The following is a 21,775-nucleotide window of genomic DNA, read 5'->3' on the forward strand; positions in this document are numbered from 1 at the left end:
CAGATATCTTTTATGGCTCTCCGAGTTATCTGTCGTTTGTACAATAACGAATAACGCAAAAATATCAAAGCAACCAGACTGCAAATATATCGCCGGGAGGAAAAACTGCAAAATAAATTACGAGCATCCAAACGGACTGTAAACATTTTTATCTGCGTGCAGTGAGGGCTAGAATCGCGTTCTTCTGGCAAGATGATGTACAAGGAATGTTTTAATTCCACTTGGTGAGATCCACCGGGAAGATAAGCGAAGCAAAATTACGACCGTCTCGGGATGTTTACTGTGGATCTCCAAGAAAGGGAAGTGAGAGCTGCGAATCTCGACTAATTTATCTTAATGACTGCAGGCCCGTTGTTCATATCCGCAAGAGAGAATTAGCGAAGCGTCTTACATATGAGAGTTATGGGTTGTTTAATGATCCACACTCGTATGATTCATGATGTTTATCCCAACAAAAAATATCACGTGACCCCGCCTTAGATGGCTCGCAGAAGCTTCCGTACACCGCTAATCCATCAGTCTCCGTAACTATCAGTGGTTTCGGCGGTTTGTTTCGGGCCTAAACAGTCGCCGCTTCCTCGGGCCAATCACACCGTCTCGCCGACACTCGCCAGCTGTCAGACGAAGACTTTCCGTCCAATGGACGCCGTCGGCAAGGAGGTCACATGACCGGCGCAGCAATGGCTGACAAATGAAAGCACTAACGTGGTACGGGGTAATTTGAGAAAGACTGATGAATTTCGGAGGGGACCACCCCTCAATTTAGGACACTTACTAATCGGGCATCGGCCATGAGTGTTTATCGCCAGCGTGGTGTCATCGAAAACATCCCCCAAGTGGCCGACATGAAGTGCCAAACAAAACCAAGTGGCTGCGAAGTGTAGATTGTGTTGATCACCTCGGCTGCTGACCTGACTATCACGTGCTCATGCAGCGACTCTCGGCACAGTCTGCGTTCACTATAGACTCTTTGATTTCGTCTCCCGCAAGTGCTGCCCATCGGACACAGTGCGGCGGGCCTACCCTGCCGTTTCCTTTTCTCTACAATGGCTTCTTGTTCTTCCCGCGTGCTGGATTGTACCCCGGATTACCCTTCCCGCAGCCCGGGTCGCTGTGTCCACCCGGCGTCCCATCCCCGGAGTTGCAATCTGCCGCCGCTGCTGCACAGGCCTCTCACCTAGTCGGCTCTGGCGCCGTCATCTCTCCCGCTGTGTATAGTACGGCTTTTGGCTCTCCCGCGGGAACCTCCCTGCGACCTCCGCTTCCGAACTTGACGGCTGTGGTGTCTCACGGCTTCCCCAACCCTTCTCCTGTGTCTGCCGTGGAGGACTCTCCGAAATCTACTCATCTCGGCAGCGAGGACGATTGCCCTTACGTTACGACACCCGACAAGATCTTCAGCCAAAGATACGAGTTGAAAGGGAGTAAAAGTGCGGAAAAAGACAACGCAGGTAAGTCTCCGAAACCATTTTGGCTCTCTTCAATCTTACCCTTTAGTGCGCTCGCTTTATTTGGCCAGCAATATTAAAGAAACATCCGTCAGAGTGTGGGAACTTTGAACTGAGACTGTCCGGTTAGAAAGCAGCAAACGTACACCATCCGCTTTCCGGATAACAGGAATAAACTTCACCTTGAGTTCAAAAAACAAGTATTGATCTCGAGGTTAAGCAAATATTACTTCAGAAAAATTGTGTGAAGGTAAACAATTTTCCTAATACACCCTCAGAATACGCATAATCCACGCGATTAGGAATTCATTCCTGAAAATAAGACTCAAAAAGTCCTTGTTTGGATTTTATGTTTCTCAATAGAAGCAAAGAATCCTACCTTACATTACTCGCTGTTGACACTATCGAAAAGATTCTGCCTCAACAGCTTGTTGGATCCATTCAAATCGAGCAGGAAATGTTCTTGTGCTCTAACAGACGAATTTAGTGTTGTTACTGACACTTAGTAACTTTCTTAACGCACTCAGTCTGTCAGTTCAGTTCAAGATTGAGCGGTGGGCAATATTTACTAAGAGTGCTCTCCAAGAGTACTGAAAACACATTTTGCAACTTTGTTTCTGTTGTATCTCCGTGGCAGTATAGTGGTTTTCGCCACTGGTTGCCAGTTCAGGAAGGTTCAGCTCAAATCGCCACAGCAACTGGATTTTAACTTTAGTTTCTTAAAGGCCTTTCTCACTGAGGATTGTAATTTTCCAATTTCTGGAAGAAGCGCAGGAGTTTTATTCCTGGAGTATTCCTGGTTTTTCATCCTATAAAACATGCAAATCAACCAGTGAATAAATATAACTTGCATTCGAGCTTCTATCACTAATTGGCTGATTAACAATCATAATTATTATTATAAATAAAATGAAGTTACACTCATGATTATATCCATTAACTTGCGGTTAATAATCCCATTAATACAATCCATCAATCTCCATCTTGGAACCCATTCAATGTAATGTGATGTAGTCACTTAAACAGGGTGTGCATCAGGGAACGGTTTCAAGTATCGCTGTCTGCTTAAGACGTAAATGTCACATCATTTGTCTCAGTCTATTTCCGTCCTTACATGCTTTCTAGGTTTCTTCTTTTAGCGAGCTCGGAGACAAGACACCAATCACCGTGTTCGAGCCTTCGTTTACAACTTAAGATACTAAAGATCCCAAGTCACTAAATTTTCCCAGTCAAGTAATTATTGTCCAGTGAGATAAATGTTAGCTACATTCTCTGTTCTGCTTCATGACTTAGTATTAAAACAAACAGAAATAGCGCAGGGGATATCGGGGACTCCTGAGGATACAGACACATTTTTGTTTAGCAAATCCATCAACAACCTCAACTTATATTAAGTTTGTAATATTACATCATTTTAAATGGACAAAAATAGTTTACCCTATCAAATGATCAACTGTTTATAGTTAGGCTTATAATGCAGCCAGTAGCTGAAAGGAAGTGCCCATATTTGTGGCGTCGCGCAAGCTTGAACTAGCGAATATCTCAACTCCGTACCCGCAAGCTGAGTCAGAAAGAAATGGCAAATTAGATGCGCGGAAATCGTCAAAAACAAGGCATAACTGTCAATAACGGTAAGCAGACGAAGCAATAATCAATATCCGATTTTAGCAAGTGATATTCGTTGTTATGCGTAACAATCGATTAGTAGCAATTGTCGATGGTGAATTGTTAGACGATGCAACAGCTGTATTTATCATTGTAACAATCAAATTAAGAAACCATTCTCGCAACAATCAAGAAACGAAATGATTGTGACGCGACAATCCAAGAGCGAACCAACTGTTACGCAACAATCAATGAATTGTGGGGAGGGGAATGAAGATTCAATTAATCTATATTAAGGAATGGTATCTTTATTTTGGCTGTATTATTCCGCCTGCCGGTTCACGCATCAATAAATATGACATGCGCGACTTGACATAAACCATTGCAGGTATATTAAAAATCCCATTAGCAGGTAAACCAGTTTGACCGAAAATGTTCCTCTATTATTTTAACCCTCTCATCGTAATCCATATCTTTGCTCCACCTCGGGGGCTTAATGGTATGTTTCTCACTAACATGCAGCCTGTTGCCTGGTGTGCACGATTCGCATTGCATCCTCCTGCTTGGAATTCCGCGCCTAAGAACTGGTTTTGTCACCTACGTGTAGCGCTCCAGCGATAATTACAGTTCTGTACACTTGCCTTTTCTAAAACTTTCCTGCAAACCTTGTTATCTTAACTAGGAAAATTTGTAGATCTTCTTCTGACCGATTTTAATCGTTCTCGGCAACAGATGTGCGCTTTTACCTCTCCTCAATCATACGTGCCAAGTGAGCGCACGTGAAGAAGGACCTCACGTCATAAAAGAAGGGAGAATAAATGAAACAGGAGACAAACGGAAATAAAAATGAAAGAGAGATAATCTGTTTTTAGCACAAATAACAAATTCATAAATTCCTCGAACTGTTATTTTTGGTGATACCTGATTATACACAGGATTTACCACCATCGTGGCCCAAGAGAGAATACGTTTTGGAACTAGGGGTGGTCCCTTGGGACCGATCCTAGGGATCCTGTCCCCACTTCTAGTTTCCTAGTTCAAAACAATGTGGATTTTTTTTTTTTTTTTTTTTTGTTACTACGACCACAGCAAAGAGGGGTTCGTTATGCGGCAGTGTGCATTAAAGGAAAGGCTAATATGGAGAGAAAAAAAAAAAAAAAAAAAGTAAACAAATAATTATAAAATTGAAGGTTTAGACGAATAGTAAAGGGAAGTAACTCAAAAGTGACAGTTTTCATTGGGCAATTTTCTGATAGGTAAGGAGTTATGACATTCGGAAGAGAAATAGGTGTATGTATGGAACACAGGGTGGAAAGCAGTTGCTAGTCGGTTTTGAGGAGTGAAAATGTAATTTTAAAGAATGCATATTGTGCCTATGGCAGACCCGTCTAGCCTTGCTTCACAAAGAAGAGATGTAACTGGATCTAAATGATCCAATTATATCTCGATAACGTGGGTGGAACATTAAGAACGTAAGAAACCATTAAACCAACAAACTTGTATATTTGCTATTAATGTAGAAAAGAGACTATGAAGCTCAGTACATTTTATCTGCAATTCTGGGTATTCTTCAGTTGAACAAAAAAAACAAAGAGTTTGAAAAAGAAAATCCAAACTTCGCCTGAAACCGACTAACTCAGTAAAGATGTAAGAAAAAATCCACAAAAATTCAAACTCAGGTTTTTCCCCTGTTTGGGATGACTATAACCACTGCATTAGCCACGAGGACTGTAATGATAAAACAAGAGTGCTTCAGATTAGTATTATAGTTGTGAAAGAAAAAATGAAAAATATGAGATAAAGAAATAAAACAAAAAACGCTTAAAGAAGTACTCGCCAAAAGGGAATATGAATGTTGTAGGCAAAGATAAGTGGAGAGTAAATTTCATTATCAAGAATGAATAGAGATAATTAGAGCAGAACATTGATTGAATAACAGATTTGTCCTTATGACAAGTTGTGAATTATAGTATGAAATTATTCGCATTTATTCAGAAGGCGTTCTATTGGATAGAGTCAATATTTGACAGATGTTATACAATTATAGAGATTCCATTTTAAATAGTCATATTGAGAATTAAAATAGCAGTCAGTATTGGGGCCAATAGGGCTTTGAGGGGAGCTTTGAATCAATTAGTTGAAAACCTCTTCCAATTGTATTCAAATAAATCTTGTGTGTAAACTAGTCTTTCAAGAAGACAGCTAGCCAAACATCGGTGGAATTTGAATCGATGAAATCATTTAGCATCACAACTCCGATAATGAGATTACTAATGAATGCATTCTTTAAAAAAAAAGAAACAACCACTTCAATGGGAATGAAGTGGAGCTTCATCTTGCTGGAATACGTTCTTATGATGTCACATCGTTCACGTAATTTAAGACGATGCCTAACAACGTCGTGGCATGTCTTTCTCCATTTACCATTGTCGTTTAGAGTATCCACACTAACTTCTTCCTCAAAGAAATATGAGCCAGAACAATGACGATGTAATGGCAGACCATACAGTAACTTTGGCATCCTGGAGGGGCGTATCGATGTAAGCATGGGGTTCTCCTTTTCTCCAAATGCAATTTATCGATTACCTTGGGATATTTATTCAGCTGTTTGCCCCTCAAAGAATATTTAATCATATTTACCAATCAGTGGCTGATAGCCTACAACTTCTAGGGATATTATCGCTGAAGTTTTTAAACTTTCTTCGGCTATTAGAGTCGCATCAGAGCGATCAAACAGTGCACACTATATTCGTCCACTATCACCCAGACGTTTTTATTTATAAACGCCCTAAGGTAAAATTCACCAACCAATAAATTCAAATTCATCGTGCAAAGTTATTTCGTGGTGATTTTGTATTTCTTGTCATTATTTAAGGTGTTTCAGAATTGCACCGGAACAAATTGAGGTGTACATTCTGTAGCTAAATATAAGGCAAAAAGTTCCTATAAACATCCGTCTCAAAGGTCTTAATTTCCAAGATTTTAAATACTCCATACGCTTGCGGATGAAGAATTTAGGCGATCTAACAACTTTCTGGTATTTGTAGAAGGAGATAAGTGTACACCACGATGTGTTTACTCTTCAACGTTTGCAATTCGTGGAAATCATGGAAGGTTTCTCTATGATGTCAAGTGAAATATGTACGAGTACGTGGTGGAAGTCTATTAGTCTGTTTCTCAAAGTCTCTCTTCACAGGCAAATGTTTTGAGATTTGGTACTCGTCCAATTGGAAGTTTTTAATAAATGTCATACTGTAAACGATGCGGCTGTCTTGGAACCTGGAACTTAAATAACAGACACGTTGACGCTGCTAATTGTACTCTGCAGCACTGGTTACTCACAAGTGAGTAATTGGTGTAATTCATGCAATAAAACAACACAACGGACTCCTTTTGGTTTAAATACACGATGCCCACCTCTTGTGTCTGTACATGGGACTGGATGAAAGCGCATGATGGGCCTCTTTTCTGTTTCTTCTTGTGTTTAGATGTATCCATGCATAAATGTGACGATAATGAAGCAATACGTCAATTCTAACCTATAATAAATCAATATGATAAAATTAATAAAATAAAAACATTTTAAATTTGTAGAATTTTTTTCGGATTATTAAAAATGAATTTAATTTTATAAAAACATAATATTGAGATCTCGCGCGACGTATTTTTCTTCTCTTTTGTTAATAAACAAGCAATGGGAGGTTTCTCTAAGATGTCAAGAAAAATAAGCACAATTACGTGGTGGAAGTCTAACTCTTTTGTGGAAGAGTATTCGAGAAGATTCAATTATACTGGTTGAAAAGAGATATTAGTTCTGTCATCAATAATAATCATGTGATTATAAACTATATGAACTCGAGTATCCAAAATGGAACACCACGATGGTGTCATGGACTCAATACGAAAATTTCCATTGAAAAGACAAGACCAATCCAACCAAATGAATAAGAAACTTGAAATACACTTAATCAGATTCCGAAAAAGAATATTATAGTGAAATATTAAAAGGAAGTTTCTTTTTTAGGGGGGAGGGAGGTTTCGAAGTTTCCCGATGCCTTCTTTAACGTCAGATCATTTTTTTATTATTAATTTCATTTGACTTAATGGTATTGCTGAGAACGAATTCGAAACAGTCGAAAAGTGATAATCGAAATCGATTCCTTTCTAGCCTTCACTGCAATTTCTGGATGTTGTATTCTGTTCGCGCGCAGTCACTTTCTTTTTCTCTCTCTCTGAATACCTTTTAGAGTCATTCGTGACGTTTATCTGCCGATTAGAGTGCTTTGTGTGAGAGTTTAATAATCCATTAAAGACAACTCGGTGTGCTAATGAGGTCGTCGCTGGATTTTATGAACCAAAAGGACTTTCTAGTTCATTTCAGTTATTTAAATGAATAACATCACGTCTTCATTCGGGGATCGATCACACTATGACCCCAACCATGGCGACACGAGGTGCAATACCAGTCTACCGACATATTACGCTCTCTCTCCACACACACACACACTGGAAGGTTTCTACATCTCCTCCTAAAATAGATATTGGCAGCGTTGTGTTTACGCTACCATCGTAACTAGAGGTGTGTGTTAAGCGCCGAAGCAACTAAGGCAATGAGGCGTCAGTATATTGTGTCTAAATGCGTGTATTTCGCGGTCGGTTCTATTTGCTGGATGAAAAACCAAAACTTCTGCGAATAAAAATCAGGCAATCCACTTCTGAGAGGGACTATCTCAGCCACGTTGTGAAAAAAAGTCCATAAAATATTGATCACGTTATTCAGGGATTCCAATTGAATCCTTTTTAACTCTGTGTGGAAGGAGGTTGATTACAGCCACTGTATTACCCGCGAGGGCATCATGAGTAGAGAAAGAACGTATTTCTATTTGCTAGTATGTCGCCCTCTCTTATTATTTATTGAATTTTTAAACCTTGCATTGCGTTGTCTTGTCCTTTAAATCCTTACAGACACCAGGACTCCAGTCTCATTGCTGGAAATAAAGCTGCAAATACCAATATCTGCGAAACACTGTTATTTACAAAAAACCCACGAACTTTTTGTAATTATAAAAACTAAAATACGATAAGTGATAATGCCAGTCTACTTTCCACTACTAAGAAGAAGCTTAATATTTATTTATTCCATCGAAAGATGGTGGCAATAAATAAATATAAGCTTTAAGAAATTCACTGGACACTTGTACGTACTTAAGGACTAGTTTACAGTTTATTTTCCAAAAAAATAAACAGAAATAAACAACCCGTTTATTTCAAGCGTAGTAATATAATGTTTCATACGCCGATTGGTAAAGGGAATCCATGTCGGGCACTGCACCAGAAATATTTTCGAAGATGGAGAAATAGATTGTTAAAACAGGAAACAAAAATCCAGTAGATTGGGATTAAAAAGATCTCCAACAAATCCTAAAATGATGCTCGCGAGCACCGGGTTCATAGACTATTCTCAAAGCCAGTCTCCGTTTAAACTCACCACCGGAAAAAGATTAAGAACCCAGATCTGCTGCCACCCGAGCTCATGGTGTTCACCTGTACAAGAACGTCGCTAGTACCGTATTTCGAACATCGCTTTAAGTATCAGCGGCAATCCCATCGCGCGGTAGCGCCAGACGCTGTTAGCCGAGGATATGTATCAAGGTTCGTAAGCTGGGGGCATCTAATGATCGGCTTACTGTCAACGAGACGTCTGCTTCTACGCCGGATAAAAATGTTTCTTTCGTTTGGTCGACCATATATCGCTCACGAGATTAATGTCAGATGTCAGTCGCTGATAAACGTAACAAGAGAAGATTGCTAAAATAAACAGGAAAGAGTTCGTCTGTTTGTAGTTAGCCTGGACAGATAATGTCAGGAAACAAATGCGATGCATCAGTGTTGTTATTATTCGTGTCCAGAGATAATTTATTTCCTTACAATTGGATGGAATTCCAGGAAAATGCAACCTACAGAATAATAGCGAATTGACGTGGTATTTATTGAGTAATATCAGATGTGTACCACGCTAATATAGAAAAATGCTGCTAAGTAATCAAACAGCTTTACTAAAATAAATTGATTACGTGTTTAGTCTGCTGCGAAATTGTTTCAAAATAATAAAGGATCTTCCCTCGCGTTTCACGTTCAAAAAATGTCTCGGGGTATCATTTCTGTTGTGACTTCGTAGAACTCCTGCCTGCCCTTGTCCATGTTAACTCCAGATCTAATACGACGCGTTGACGTGCAAAGATTAAAACAAAAAGTGATATGTGTCTTGCATCTGTTAGCTCTGCCACATGTTTAATCAGAAGTGGTAGGTGTCTACGTATATATGCTCGTGACAGATTACTCTGGTGTAATGGCGATGTGGCAGATCCCCGTGTTCAAATTTCGCGTTTTTAGGAGGTGTTAAAATCTACAAGTGTTGTTGTCGTGTACAAGAGCCACAACAAATTCGATGATTTTAAAGCGTATGGCTTCTATTTAACAGAACAAGACTGACTGGCTGATTTCGAAAGTCCTGATATTTGAAAGTGGAAACAGGTGCTAAACATGTTCCTGCTATGATCATTTCTCGTCTGCATTGTGGGATCCAATTATTTGTTAGTAAAACTGCATCAAAGTTCTATTGAGCCTTCAAAAGCTCATTAGAACTTTGATGTAGTCACTTTCCGGAAATTCTACTTGACTAATACAATATCACGGCGTTTCAAGGAAATATAATATTTTCTGAAGATTTTTACAGGCTTCCCTAATTACCCAGTAGCCAATTCTTGCTTAATAATTCTGCTCATCCACTGAAACCTTTACTGGTAACACAGTGGTTAACAATTGTAGCCCTTAATTTCTTTAGAGCAAAAAGAAACCAAAAACAGTATCAACCGAAAGGACCATGTGCACCCACTGAGGCACGAGTACCTCCCGGTTGAATAAAAAGATAAACTGCAGCCATTATCAACCCACTTGCAGGATGGAAGCCTCCTCAACATTCATGTTGAGGGAAATGGATCATAATCTGCAACACTGGTCCTGTGCGGGTTTGCAGGTCGACCGTATTTAGCAGTCAGGGGCTTGAACCCAGGTCTACTCAAGGAGCGTGTGCTACTGCACTCCCGCTCCTGACCACTCGGCTACGGAGGCCTCTTAATACCACTGCCTTACTGCAGCTGTATAAGGTTTCACATCAGGATCGAAAACATCTTGAGCGACTGAGGATTCATATGTCGGAAATAAAGTCCGAACACAGTCTAGATTGTTATCAGCCTCTGCCTTTGCGCCAGAGTTAGATCATTCAAGCTTGTTGTCGTAGATCGACTTCCACCAGATCTTCTCGTACCAGTCCTTGGCTGGAACATTCTTCAAAGTCTCGGGACAGGACACTGGAGATATGAATCATTCATCTCTTAATCGCAAACATATAGGTAGATGGTTCTTTTCAGACATACCAAGCCCATCGGCAACCCTGGCATGACTGGTTAGTTTACCTAACGAAGAATAAGCACACGTTACTGTCTGCAAGCATATAAAATGCAGTTGCTGGATAAGTTAAGTCACCGATTACGTCACTGTTGGGGCTCGTCATAATATACATGCAGTTTGCGAAATCAGCGCCAACTTCTTTCAATAAGTAATGATTCGTTCACCTTGGGCAATATATGCATGTAATATTTTAAAAAGTAGGCGTGTTGCTTAAGTTTTCGAAATCAGTATCGTTTATTTCCAGACACAAGCGTCTTTCCTAAAGTAGAATGGACCCCCAGCTTTGTTATTCCACGACTTCACACCAGAAGGAAATCATCAATTATCAGAAGGAAATCAATGTGTCTACAAGGGGATTGGAATGAGTACCTATCGAATGGAGAGGTACTGAAATGCACAAAGTAAGCTGGAAAAAGGAGATAGATAGTGCAGAGATGGTGTGAAGCGCACTCCGAATAAATGCCGTACCTTCCTTCATTCCATGGATTTGAATCCAACCCTGAAGAACCTTGAAAACTTATCAGACAGTTACAACAACCGCCAACGAACATAGAAATTAAAGATCATACAGGAATTGGCTAACTTCACCACGGATGCAGGGAGGGGATAATATACATTTTGTGGAATCATTGCCCAGAAGAAATATGCCTTCATAAAAGTAAACGTTAAGGAGCTATTACTGTTATAAATCTTGTTTATGGTTGCGAACTGATGGGGATGTTCTTTTCATTCTACTGGGGGTGCTGTGTTTTCGTTTCATTTACGGTTTGCGCGATTTTGTCTTCCTCCAAGTGAAAAGAGAGAAACATTCCAATTACAACGATTCATATTTATTAAAAAAAAGTAGGTTTGTGTGTGTTTGTGATCACCATCATCCCCATTCCGGATGAAAAAGGCCAGGGTTCCAATCATGGGTAAATGAGGTAATTATCAAAAACGGGGCTTCTATCTTCCTTGATAACATTTCTCCATATCAGCAATATCTTGATTAAAAGGTTCGATGTGTTCGTCGTTAACGTGTCAAAGATTATCTGGGAAAAAGTCTAAATTGGAACGGATAAAGTGTATGTTCAGAGACGCATGCAACCGAGATTTTAGTAGGTTTGTAATAAATCCTGCATAAAGTTTTTTACGATTATCTGCTGTGTGTTGTTGCCCACAAAATTTTGACAAATATGAAGGATTTCAAAGCTTGACGTTCCCCTGTACGTCGCACAACCAACGAAACATCATATGAAAGCCCACTTCTGGTCCTGATCTCCTAATTTGCAAACCAAAATGATGTTCACGTACTTTCATTAATAGGGACTTTATAGTCTGTCTGATTTTTACTCCAGCATAGAAAATACAATTAAGAAATTGTATTACTTCTCCGAACTCATACAGGCGAGAAAGAACCTTCCCTCGAGAAAGCCAACGAATTTCAGTATGCAAGAATAGTTGGTGATGAGTACCCATTTCCGAAATCAGTTTTTAAAACTGTACCAAGTCCATATTTATACAGCAGTGAAAAAAAAAAAAATGTTTTTCAACGTTGTCCAGTGTAATTAACATAGCCAATAACGGTGCGCTTTATATTCAATAAATAGTATAGCAATTACTTAATTATGTGCTTCATTAATATTAAATTTGGCAATATATACATCGGGTAAATTGTAAAGACAATATACTCTCTTGAGCAAGCACTACTTCCAGCTATATTTCTTCTTAAGTAACTGTCCCATTATTGCTGTCTTTGATTTGATCTCTGTCAATCCATTGCCGATTTGTCTTGGAACATCAACAATAAATTTTAGAGAGTTGTTCTGTGTGTGCTCCGGGTGTGATGTATTTAAAATTTTACAGTTGCACTCGTTGCAATAGCTGCTTTCGATCCATCAATGCATATTTGATCTGCGAATTTTCTGAGACCGCGTGCTGCATGAAATTTCCTAATATTAATTGGCTAGAAAACGTTTTCCGCAATGTTGAAAATTGTCATAGGAGGGTATATACTTTAGCATAGTCCACCTGGGGGACTAACCTTTTTCCTGATGTACACTGGTGTGCAAAACTTAAGGACCAGTCAGGTTTTCACCTGTAGCTTCTCATAGGAGGGGCCTGGATATGGGAAAAGCATACCAAAGGAACCTCGTGAGGTACAGAAATGAAAGAAACAACACCGACACAACAACAGAAACAAAACGGTACAGAGGGACTTTATTCAAAAATGGCAACCTAGCACTGGCTGCCATGATACAGATGATCACTGCCAAAGATGGACCAAAGGGAAGAGGTGGTCTTCAGTAGGAGACAGTGGCATAGCTACCGTGTAATTGCCTCCGGGCCCTTTAGGGGCCTGGCGTCTTTGGCTGTCTCCTGTATCTGCAATTTTCATTAATTAAGTAGGGGCCCGAACATGTTCTTTGCCTCCGGGACAGAAAAAGGGTACGTACGCTAGTGGTAGTTAATATGGCTACCCCTAATGTCGATGCAGGCTTTGCACCGCCTGTCCATACTTAGAACAATGTGGTTGATAAGTTCTTGCGGTAACATCGTCCGGTAACATTCTTGCAGTAACATTGCGGTAGCCATCTTCAGCCAGTGAACATTTTCTGGTGGGTGTGGACGTGCCGCTAGGCGTCTCCCCAGAGTGTCCCATGTATGTTCGATGGGATTTAGATCGGTCGGTTGAATGGGCAGACCAAACCATACGAACAATGTCCTCACTTTCCAAAAGCATACCAACAGCTCCAGTGCGATGGAGTGTGACGTTATCATCCATAAACACGAACTCGGGACCAATGGCACCTCGGAACAGGCGCACATGGGTAAGGATTACCTCAGTACAGTGGCGTGCACCGGTTACAGTACCGCCTTCCAGTATCTGGAGTTATGTATGTCCATCCAAGATAACGCCTCCCCAGACGAGAACACCTCGACCACCATATCGATCCCTTTCAGTGATGTTTGCGGGGTGATACCGTGTGTTAACCTCTGGCCAGATTAGCTGATGTCCAGAATCGCTGCTAAGATTGAATCTACTCTCATCAGTAAAGAGTACCTTACCCCATTGCGCTGCTGTCTAGTCCTTGTGTATGATGCAACACTGTAAACGGTGTCTCCGATGGGCAGGTGTTAAAAGGTCCACAGTGTACTGGTTGTCTGGCAAACGGTCCACCTTTCTGGAGTTTCCTGGCCACAGTAAACCGTGATATCCTGCATCCTGTGGAGCTGGTTTGTAATGGATCCCGCTGTCTGGTGTCGGTCCCTCTTGGCCTGTAGGAGTATATAGTGGTCATCATTGGGCGTTGTTGGTCTTGGACGACCGACACTGGTCCTTCGAACAGTTGTACCTGTCGTTCTCAAGGCCGACCACGCACGCGAGACGATGTTATGGGCGATACCGAACTCTGCAGTCACACTCCTCGCACTTTGACCTTCCAAATTATTCGACCCCCAGGTAAAGTCATCCAGATGTTGTCTACTGGTCATTTCGTTGTCTGTAGCACTGTATGAAACCAATCGAACGTCTGTAACAATCGTGCTCACCATTCGGAAATTTGCACATAACTGCTGAACTGCTGCTTTTATGTGTTTATGTGAGCCCTCTCAACACGATTCAAATTTTTGCATGTGCACCAGCTTTCTACTGAATGGCCACAGTTGTGCAAATCGCCACAGGCCGTTTCGTTTGATTTTGTGGTTGTAACCTTTAGAAATAGTGTTGGTCCTTAAGTTTTGCACACCAGTGTATGTTATTTAGGAGAATAACATTCCTTTTGTATATTAACTCTTAAAAACAGAAACTCTTGCAGCGCAATTCCAATTAACTTGTGTCCATTAAGGTTACCTATACAGAGTTTTTTTTTTTTTTTTTTTTGTAGTTGTTGGCCCATCGGCTTCTGTGGCCATAATGCACCTCCCAAGGTTTTTTCAGTACTTTGATCCAAGCCCGAGGCGGGATTCGAACCCGCGACTTTTGGGTTGCCAGGCAGGCACTTTACCCACCCGGCTAGCCCGGTCGGCTCTATACAGAGTATCCCAGGAGGAATCTACCAACAAGAGTGATTAATTGCTAAGTTCTGGACAGTCAGTTAAAATGTGTCTAATTTATAAAACTGTGTCACAAGAATTGCTCATAGGAGAGTCAGAGTCATCAGCAAATACGAATGTGTCGGATGACTGCGTCCTATGCGAGTCCAGGCAAGAACAACTTCCTCCTTACGATTCCTGCGTAGACTAGACTATCACGGTTCATTTACAGGCTTCATCTGATATAATTTGTTCGTAGTCTTGTCTATTTCATGAATCCTGCCATTGGGAGTACACCTTTTGGTGTATTATTGGCTTGTGGTCTGTATAGGGGACTGACAGGCAGCGACTATTATTAGGAATTTCTGATTTGGCTGCGGTGTCAGCCAAATCATTTCCCCTAATCAATCCCAATATGGCTCAGAATCCAGCGGAAGCTGATATCGTATTCACGTTCATGTAGAGAGTGGATCTTCTGCTGAACTTGAGAAGAACTGGATGATGATTATATCTTACCAATAATAAAGCGCGTAAGACGCTCAAAGAATCCGAATATAAAATGGACCGTTGGTGCTAGTATTCACCAATGCGGTCCAGGGTTAACTCAACAATGTGCAGCTGCAGTAAATATGCTGCATTCAGGGTGAAGCTGCTCTGATATAATGGTGTCTGTAAAGACAGTAGCAGAACCTACATATGATTCCGAATTCCAGCCGTCTGTGTAAACTGGCGCGAAGTCAGAATGTTCAGCTCGGTATGCTGAATAGAGCTGCAGGTAGACAGATGGAGTGTCCGACTTTCCTCCGTTTTGGGAAAAGTCGCCTACCGCAACATGAGTATACCAGGGTGGAAGGGACTGCTTTGGTGTTTGGGCAACCTTTTCTACCTTTATTTTAAGTTCTCTGAATAGCAACTGGCAGTCTTACGGGAGTTGTATGAACTTTCCCATCGTGGCTCTAAAACGGATGGCCAGTTAGGATGGTCCATCAGGGATTTCAGTTTAAAAGCATACTTTAGAGAGAACTGCTTACGTCGAAGCGATAACGGTGGTTCATTTGCTTCAACGTATAGGCTCTGGACAGGAGATGTTCGATATGCTTCAGTAGCGATACAGAGAGAGAGCCTGATGACAGATATGATCCAGTCATCGAAGTACACTGTTCCTAGCTGAATTGTAAACCAGGGACCCGTAAAGAATAGAGAGAGAATGGAGAATATTCAGGCCTCTCGCGCACTTTGTACGTAGTTGACGGATGTGATCCAGAAAGGTCAGTTTTTTTTTTTTTTTTTTATATCAAATACGGGTCCCAAGAATTTAGTGCCTGCCGCTAGTGGAATAGCATTTTGTCCAAGTCTTACGGGTTCAGGATGAAAATTACGCTTACGACAAAAGTGTACGCAAATGGTCTTCTATGGCGAGAATCTGAATCCATTAGCCAGTGGCCCAGGAATTAAGGGATCAATGGCTTGTTGCAGTTGTCTTTCAATAGCCATCATGGTGCATGACTGAGAGAATGTGTTACTAAAGTCATCAACGTAGAGGGCGCTGTTTACAGTTGGAACTGTTCTGTGATGGAATTTACATTGATGGCGAAAAGCATGACACTTAATACCAATCCTTGTGGTACTCCCTCCTCCTCTTAGTAGAAGGGACGAGAAAGTGAAGATTCCACACGAACTTGGAAAGACCGATTGGCTAAAAAGTTTTTAATAAAAACAGGGAGATGCCTTCTAAGACCAAGGCTATGCAAATCTTTTAAGATGCCAGATCTCCAAGTTGTGTCATACGCTTTCTCCTTGTCAAAGGACAGACACCAAATGTTCTCGTTTTAGGGAAGTATACCGGATGAATGTTTCCAGTAGGCATAAAGGTGTTCCTTGTCCTATATCTTCCGACCGTAACCCTTTAGACTATTGCTTCTGTGGTCACTTGAAAGTGCTAGTATACGCAAAAAAAGAGGTTATCAATGCACTAAACTGACTAACGAACGATAGAGCTAACGAAGCGAGCATTATGATGCGTGGAAATGTGTATCAAAATATAAAGCAGACATTTTGAGCATCTATTATAAGAACATTTTTGACATTCATTTCTTAAAATAATATATTTAAAACTAAGTTTTAAGCTGATTTTGAAACGTTTTAAAAATGATAAATAAACGTGTAATTCGGTATTCTAGTTTTTTCGTACAACTGCCATATTGGTTCGAAATTGGACCCATGTTGATATGCAGGGCTGTGCAAATGGAGGATGCATTGAATGCGCCGCACCAGGGTCCCCGATCTAGGGGACCTAATAGAGGGAAACAGTCTCGACATAAATAAACGAGGCCCCTTAACCTCTTTTGCATCCGGGCCCCTAAGTACTTTTGGGCGGCCCTGTTGATATGAACTCTTTTTTCCCCCTTAAAATCACTCAATGAATAAACCACTAAGTTTGGCAGGTTCCTTCTGGGACACAGTATAATTTCGAATAATTGAGGATCAAAGAATGTGGCTGATTTTGGGTGTGGAAAAAAAAAGACTGAACTTTAGGCTCATACTTGAGTAACAGAGTCTTACTCCTCGGATGAAGTAGAGATTTATTTGTTCCCATATGCAGACCACACCATAGTCTGTAGTTATCCTGAGAGCACTACGGTGAATAATAGCATTGAACGTTGTGGGGACACGTATTTTGACAGAATCATAAGCTAGAGCGCCATAATTCAAGTGGTACCTGATTAAAGAACGATATAAAAGGATTTGTCAGTATCTCATGTCATGACGGCGATTGCTGGGAGGATATTTTGGGTTTTTTAGGCACAGTTTGTAACTATATATACATTCAGTGAACACCTACCTAATACGTTGTTGGGCACAGTTAGCACGGCTGAAAAACCCCAAATAACTCACAGGAAGTCCTATTCCCCGTGTCAAAATCGGCTAACTATAGCCTCGATTGAAGAGGACTTTTGAAATTCCTCCAGTTGTAGACTGGCTCAAACTCAGACTTCCCAAAACGATTAGTAAGTGGCGAAACCATTATACTGTCACAGAAGACCATCTTTAAATCATAGTATTTAGGGTACGGCACCACCGGTGGTCTTCCACAACTGCGCCTTAAGTTAGTATACTTTTTAACTTTCCGAACTGTGATCAGTTTATGCAAATATTAATTCCTTTTCATTTTTAGATTGACACAAAGGACGTAACCGCCAATATTTAAGGGTTAATATACACTCCTGTGCTAAGATAGGTAGTTTTGCATATGTTGGATTTGAAAGTTTGGTTGATGGTTTACTGTCCATGACTTAGTCGGAATTATGGCTATTGTAATCCATCTTAGCAACATGGGCATAAACTGACTGTGCAAATTAATACTTATTTCCGTATTAATTTGATCTTGTAAATTTTGGTGTGGAACATCCATACTTCTATTTAAAAACAGAGCAAGAGACAGTTAACTACTGGGGTCACACTTCCTTGAAGGAGTCAGTGTATTGCATATTGCTCCCCTCTGGATAACTGTAGCTAGAAGGTGCCAGTTACAATGTATAAAAACATTCAAAAATAAATTCGTGTATAAATACACTATATTGCTAATAGTAACCGGATACCTGCACGTTTCAAAGGCTTTTATTGACATAACATTTAATGATGTTTCAGCCCAACTTTCACGCTAATTAAGCAGTGTCCTCGTTGATAGACTCAGGATATTTTTGATAACAAGAAGGCGGTATTTTGGCTGATTGTTTCCTGAACATAGCGGTCAATTCAACTACTGATTGCTGACGTGTTGGCTTGGGCCGAAGCTAACGTTTCAGTTTATCCCAAAGACGTTCAATCATTTCAGCAGGCTAATGAAGCTTTTGCAAGCCCAGGTCTTCAAACTAAGTGAAGTATAGCATAGTATACTGTCATGCTGGAGCAGAAAAGAACCATCCCCACATTGCTGCCAAAGTGTAAGAAATGCAGAATTGTCGGAAACTACGCATGGAATTCATTGTTCCAAGAAGGACGGCCAATGATCATTCATTAAATAGAAAAACCATATACCATTATCACTTCATAACAGTTTTCTAACGTTCCAATGACCAATTACGATGGGTTGTGTATTGCGTGCTGTGATGTTGAGAGTGTGTGTGTGTATGCGCGCGCTCTTTCATAAAAGCAGATGCCAACTTCTTACGTATCGTCCAATTTCCTCTGTCTATTATCTGTCCCTGTGGCCTCCTGGTTTACAGTATTCGATGAGGATTAATGAGATTACGTACCTCTTCTAAACGCTCTCCGCTCTCTTTCCGTCAGTTTCTACGGTACACTCGGACATTTCTAGTGTATTGTAGTACCGTGACATTTTCATTTAATGATTACGTCAGCCACGTTTGAGCTATTTTGGTGTTTGCACTTTTTCCGCAACGGCACAAATAAAATTGGTTGCTAAAATGGCATTCTACGATAACGCCCCGTTGGAAATCACTAAGCTCAACTCGTGTGTGTGTGTACGTTAAGCGCCAAAGCAACTCAGGATATGAACTTTAATGTATTGTATCTGTAAATTGCGTGTATTCTGTGGTCGATTTGCCTGATTTTTGAACGGAGAACCCATGCTTCTGGGATATAAAACCATGCATCCCTCACTTGAGACAGACTAACTCAGCCAAGTTGGGAAAGGCCCATAAAAATTCCTCGCGTCATTGACGGGATTCGAACCTGGTGTGGTGAGTACCGTGATTGTGTCCGCTGTAAGTTCAACGTCCCGCCCCATCTACTGTAATTCTTTGTTTTGCTTTCTTCTAGCGTGAATATATAGTTGCTTTTATACCTATTCCTGACAGTGAACGACGATTATGGTTCAACTTTCCAAAATCCCATAGGATACTTTTTGGAATATAATATCACAAAGTAAAATATTAACCCAGTCCATATTCAGATTAGAAAAGGGCTAATAATCTACAATTTCCGAATCAGGAAAGAAACTGGCGCCGAATAAAACACTTTAGTTAAACCAAATAATATAAACACCCATTTAAAGATTAGTATAAACGCATTTTTTAATTTATAGTTCAAAGACTAAATATAACCATGAGATCGTGAAGATTAACTATAATCACGTTTACTTCATGGAGACTACTTTGAAAAGTTCCTAACGATTGTTGATAAAAAGCCGTTTCCATGATATTCATTAATGCACTCCTTCCAGTACAGAAAAATAATTACTGAAGATTTATCAAGGGTTAATAGGTTGTTGCTTTCCAATGCAGTTTATGGATTCATCCTTGTTTAAATTTTTTTATCAATAACGAATAAGAATAAAGCACCATCTTTAATTGTATTTAAGTTGTGTTCTTTGTTTTGCCGGTGTCTACAGAAGATCGGATTCTGGAGAGCATTGAACTGAATCTCGCTTAAATACAGATCGTAATACTGTTTTAATATTTTTTAAAATTAAAAATAATGATTACCTTTTCGAAAATTTGCGTGTTTTTTTTTTTTTTTTTTTTTTCGTACCTGGGATATATAATAGGTACGCAAATTCAACCATAGCAGCATAAAATTGCTCTTCTAAAGATGTCTTTTTATGTCTAAAATACCAGTACAATTTAGCAAGTCAGAAGTATTTGTTAATGTCTCTGAGCCACAATAGAACATCTCCCGAATATTACTAGTAATGGCTACAGCGTTATTTGTCATTATATTGCCATTACAATGCATTAATTTTATCAGCACTCCTATATCTGAGGTTCCGACATAATTGTACCATCCATTTCCACTAAACCTTTTCTCATAAGCGCGCAGTCTATTATTTTAAAATTAGGCATTTTAATTTCGTAGATCTACCCATATTTGGTTTATTAAGGGAAGGATCCGAGCCTATATGGAGGGGACATCGCTTGGGGCAATATCCTAAATTCTTATGATGTACAGTGTTCGTGCACATCATAACACTTGAAGTGGGACATTGTATCCATTCTTCCACAGGACGGTTCAATATTAAGTTAATAGGTCACGCATTAATTCGCCATTATCATCCACATCTTCAATCGAGCGTCCAAATCCAGTAGATTTGTTTGGTTGTGATAACACTCCTACATATTAAAAAAAAAAAAAAAAAAAAAAAAAAACCTTTTTTTAATGGAAATTGGTGAACTTGTGCAATTTTTATTTGCTTATTCAAATCTTTTATTCATTTTATTTCTTCCCCTACCTAACGGATCCAACATGATCCTCATTTAAGTACGGCATCCATTACAACTACTCTCTATTCAGAGTGAGGACACCACAATATGGAACGTTGGAGAAAACAAAATACGTTATTGCCCAGATGGATACAGAGGAGTTTTGAAATAGCTTATTTGATAAAAGGTTTAAGGCCAATTGGCGACTTAGGCCTCATTGAGCAGTGCATGGTATGTTTGAAAGTTGTGTGCGTGTGTTCTGTGGTCGATTTGCTCTTTGCTGGATGAAAAACCCGAGTTTCCAGGAGAAAACTCTATGTTAACCTTACCTGACACCAACTAAATCAGCCACGTTGTGATAAAGACCCATAACATTTCTCACGTCATTGGCGGGATTCAAACTCAGGTCTTTTCCACCGGGTGTGGGGAGGACGGCGGTTCTACCAACTGTGCTACCGCGAAGGTGAAAGAGAAGCAGCGTTCAGATGATTTTTGGAACGAGACCAGTATTTTAAACGTAGTTTACCCTATGATTGGTTGGTTGTTTTAGGTTTTATTAGAGCATCAGCAAATAAGGCTATAATGCGCCAAAGCCAAGTCATAAAAGAGAAGGTTTATATTTCAGTGACCAAAAAAATAGGTCACTATATGTCAAGATGTAAAGTGGGCACTCGAGTAAAATATGGTCTTACAACTTCTCTTACTGTTAAAAAGGTATCAACACTGCTCACACATAGGACAGTCATCTACCCTAAGCAAGAATGAATGAGCAAGATGACTGTGTCCTATGCAGAGGCGAGCTAGAACAACTTCCTCTCGGCGGTTCCTGCGCAGACTCGACTGCCATGGTTTGATTACGGACTATCTCAGAGCTTGTTTGTGACCTGCCCATGCCAAGATTGTTGTCACTAGGAGAGTAATCTTTTGCGTATTAATTGCCTGTGGTCTGTATAAGGGACTAACAGGCTACGGTTGTTCTGGGGTTGAGGTGACTTGGCTGCAGCATCAGCCAGTTCATTACCCTTGATCCCAGTGTAACTAGGGATCCAACAGAAACGGATGTCAAAAGAACGTTCA

The 21,775-nt window shown here is 40.3% G+C and overlaps 1 protein-coding gene across 1 annotated transcript in view; it reads left to right on the forward strand.

Moving 5' to 3' along the window:
• Nucleotides 1–766: 766 nt before the first annotated feature.
• The window catches only part of LOC150080464 (uncharacterized), an 84,445-nt gene continuing 63,436 nt past the window's right edge, over nucleotides 767–21,775 (forward strand). Inside the window, exon 1 of the mRNA XM_090381979.1 lies at nucleotides 767–1,451. Within this exon, the coding sequence (XP_090238105.1) occupies nucleotides 929–1,451 (523 nt within the window). The 5' untranslated portion in view covers nucleotides 767–928. The remainder of the gene's footprint in view (nucleotides 1,452–21,775) is intronic.

Source organism: Mastigoproctus giganteus, chromosome 9, assembly GCF_048544385.1.
Source record: "Mastigoproctus giganteus isolate SK-2022 chromosome 9, ASM4854438v1, whole genome shotgun sequence".
In the NCBI taxonomy this organism is placed as follows: Eukaryota; Metazoa; Arthropoda; class Arachnida; order Uropygi; family Thelyphonidae; genus Mastigoproctus; species Mastigoproctus giganteus.